The following is a 3,140-nucleotide window of genomic DNA, read 5'->3' on the forward strand; positions in this document are numbered from 1 at the left end:
GCGAGACGCGGGAGCACTCATGCCCAGGAAGAAGAGGACGAGGAGGTGGAGGAGACTCAGGAAGAATTCCAGGAGCTCGAGAGACGGGCGAGTGCCGGCACAGCGACTGAGGCGGCACCTCTGCGTGTGGTGATCCGTCCTGTGGCCGAAGATGACGAAGATGACGCTGGAGAAGAGTACGAAGACGAGGATGATGACGATGAGAAACCACTCGACGAGGAAGAGCTTGAGGCAGCCGCGACGGCGCTGCAAACAGCCACACGCATCGTCGAAGAGCTGCGCCTTAAGATGCTGCTCAAGGCGGGTCAGCAGATGGAACGGCAGCGACAGGACAATAGTGAACCTCCTATCATAGTGGAGGATACCCCTTCATCAACCGGAGGACCCGGTGTGCCAGTGCCACATGCACAAGTGCGCTCCAACTCTACATGCAGCGGCTGTGGCAAGTCGTTTAACCCGTTCCATCGCAGTAAGAACTGTGCGGCGTGTGGGTTTGCGTTTTGTCCCAAATGTTCGTCCAAGAATTTCGTGCTACCGACCTGCTTTGGATATCGCGATGAGTCGGTACGTACGTGTGACCTATGTGCAAAGTGGTTCCAGAAAGCAATGGACCGCTACTTCGATGCTATGGAACTGGCAAAAGAACAAGAGCAAGAGTCTTCAATCCATCGTGGTAGCATGGGAGAAATCACGATAGAGGAGAAACCCCGCTCATTGTCCAGTTTCAACAGCGTTCCGGTGTCTACACCAAGCACGAACGATGGAATACTGTCAGTGATAACGCGACGCTCGTCTGTTTCGTCTCTTGATCCGGCTCCTAGCTGTCCCAGTGACGACGTGGCGGATGAAAGTGTCGAAAATGAAGACCAGATCACTCCATCAACCTCCACGTCCTCAACTTCTAGACGTCGGCATCGACGTTCATCGATAGCGTCAGCTCCGTCCCCGTCGATAAACAAGAACAAACCATGGTTCAGTGGCCACTTGCGCGCGATGCATGTGAATGATCGACTACCACGCAAGAAGAAGACAAGAGGAGAGAGCGAAGGTGGAGAGACTGAAAACAACAGCCCAGAGCTGCGATCGCGAAGGAGTCGATTGAGTAGTGTGGCGTCGTCTAAGAGTAGACACACCAATGAGGATGCAGACGAGAAACAGCACGAGAATTCAGCGGGAAGTAGTCCGATAGATATCCAAGACGGAGAAGATGCCTCAAAAAGCTCAGGTACTGGACGTGGGTCGTCATTGACGATATCTGTGAAGCCTGCCAATGACTCAGATGATTCCAACCGTCCTAGAAGGAAAACTCGACGCTCCAAGTTCTCCAGATCGGCTAGTTTTGATCTAGCGAACCTACAGTCAAGTGTATCACCTGACTCATCGCCAGAAATGAGGCGCTGCAATACGTTTGGCCCAGATGACGGGAGAAAACTTGCGTCGGACGTCGTAAGCAGTGGTGGTAGTGATCGCTCGAACAGCATGCTCTCACTAAAGGCGTTTGATGACAGCGATATCGTGGATGAGCGTGCACAGCTCGATTCAGCAGATGTGAAGATGAAAAGTGAAGCAAAACTAGCTGCAGCTGTGTTGCGCTTCGCTGTGTACGAGATGGGTGGGAAAGAAGGCGCTGGATTACGTCGTACGTTTGGATTTACTAAGGCGAACCCAGTGCTGGATCGGTATACGTTGGAGCTTGATTGTCGCCAGCGAATCGTACGAGCCAAGTCTGTGTTCATGCATCGCTTCTGGTCATTCCATTGTGACTCGGTCCAGTCATTCGTGTCTGGCTCCTCGGATGGAATGGCAAGGCTTGTTGTATTCAATGGCGGACAGGGCAATCAAACGCTAGAGCTAAAATTTGCAAATGATGACGAACGCGAGCAGTTCAGGCAGGCCATGGATAGCTGCCGATCAACCAACTTGGATAGGATGCGCAAATTTGCTTCACGGACTGCTATGTCACTTCCTGCGCGACCTGAACTTCCAGCATCTCCCGTACTGGAGAATTTCCGCTCACCGGTACCACTAGAGCCGAGTACTACCTACTCAGCAGACACATCCACGTCGATCGAGTCAGAATTGGGCCTCACTCATGATACTGGTTGCAGCATTTCTGCCGATTCTGCAGTCGTACAGTCGATTCACGTGCCGCTATTACCTGGGGAAGTGGTGGTGAAAGACACGGAGCTCCAAGCGACATTGCTCATCGGCCCCGTTAGTGAAACTTACGAGTCCACACTTGTATGGGGCAGAATTCGCGGCAAAATCGCCGTGACGAATTACAGAGTGATCTTCACGCCGTTCGAACGAGTGCAAGTGCAGGCGCGATGTGGTGGACAAGGTGGTATTGCGTACATCCCGCTGTTTGCTATTACACACGTTCAACTCCTTTATCCTGGTGGCCGCCGACCAAAATCTGGACGCACATATTACGCAGGAATGGCAGGGTCAGCGTCGATTATTTCAATCAACTGCAAAGACGTCCGCGTGATGAGATTCCAGCTGGACAGCCATGCTTCCGTTTCAGACGATCATGCCCATAAACTACGTGCAACAATTGCAAAACTGGCTGATGCATCGCAGCGGTACACCGTTGTCGAACGGGGAAGTCCAATGCGAACATCACCTGGACTTGGTCCACTGTCGAGCTCAGCTAGTGACAGTGACACATTACCAGATAGAGAGGGAGACAATTCCTTGCATGAAAGCAAGGAACCCTTTTTCCAGAACTCCTCACGGACCCCAGCGTATGCTGCATCACCAGTTCTACGTCCAGATCGGATGCTGACGCTTCCTCGCGAGATAAGCGGGTCTTTTGCGTTCTCGTATTCGATCAGCAATGTCCCTCCCGATCAAAATGGCTGGAATTTGTTCGTCGACGAGCGCGAGTTCAAGCGACAAATTGGCGGCGACCCTGCCGTTTCCCCATTCCTAAAGGTACGGTAATGCCTTCATCTATTCATTGGTGATAAATGCTCATTCTTGTTTCTGTTATTTGCCTTAGTATTATAAAAACGATCGGGGAAATATCTGTAAGTCGTATCCATCGAAGTTGCTCCTCCCAGCCTCGATGAATTCCGCGACGCTGGCTAAAGTGGCAGATTTCCGTGCGAAGAACCGACTGCCAGTGATCACGTACT

At 51.9% G+C, this 3,140-nt stretch overlaps 1 protein-coding gene across 1 annotated transcript; it reads left to right on the forward strand.

Annotated features, from left to right (window-relative positions):
• PPTG_08336 (hypothetical protein) lies at positions 1-2,946 on the forward strand (the record flags this gene model as incomplete). Its single annotated transcript, XM_008903332.1, has 1 exon — positions 1-2,946. The coding sequence occupies exon 1, from the start codon at positions 289-291 to the stop codon at positions 2,944-2,946; it is 2,658 nt and encodes an 885-aa protein (XP_008901580.1). The 5' UTR covers positions 1-288.
• Positions 2,947-3,140: the final 194 nt, after the last annotated feature.

This window comes from Phytophthora parasitica (assembly GCF_000247585.1).
Source record: "Phytophthora parasitica INRA-310 unplaced genomic scaffold supercont2.15, whole genome shotgun sequence".
Classification (NCBI taxonomy): Eukaryota; Oomycota; class Peronosporomycetes; order Peronosporales; family Peronosporaceae; genus Phytophthora; species Phytophthora nicotianae.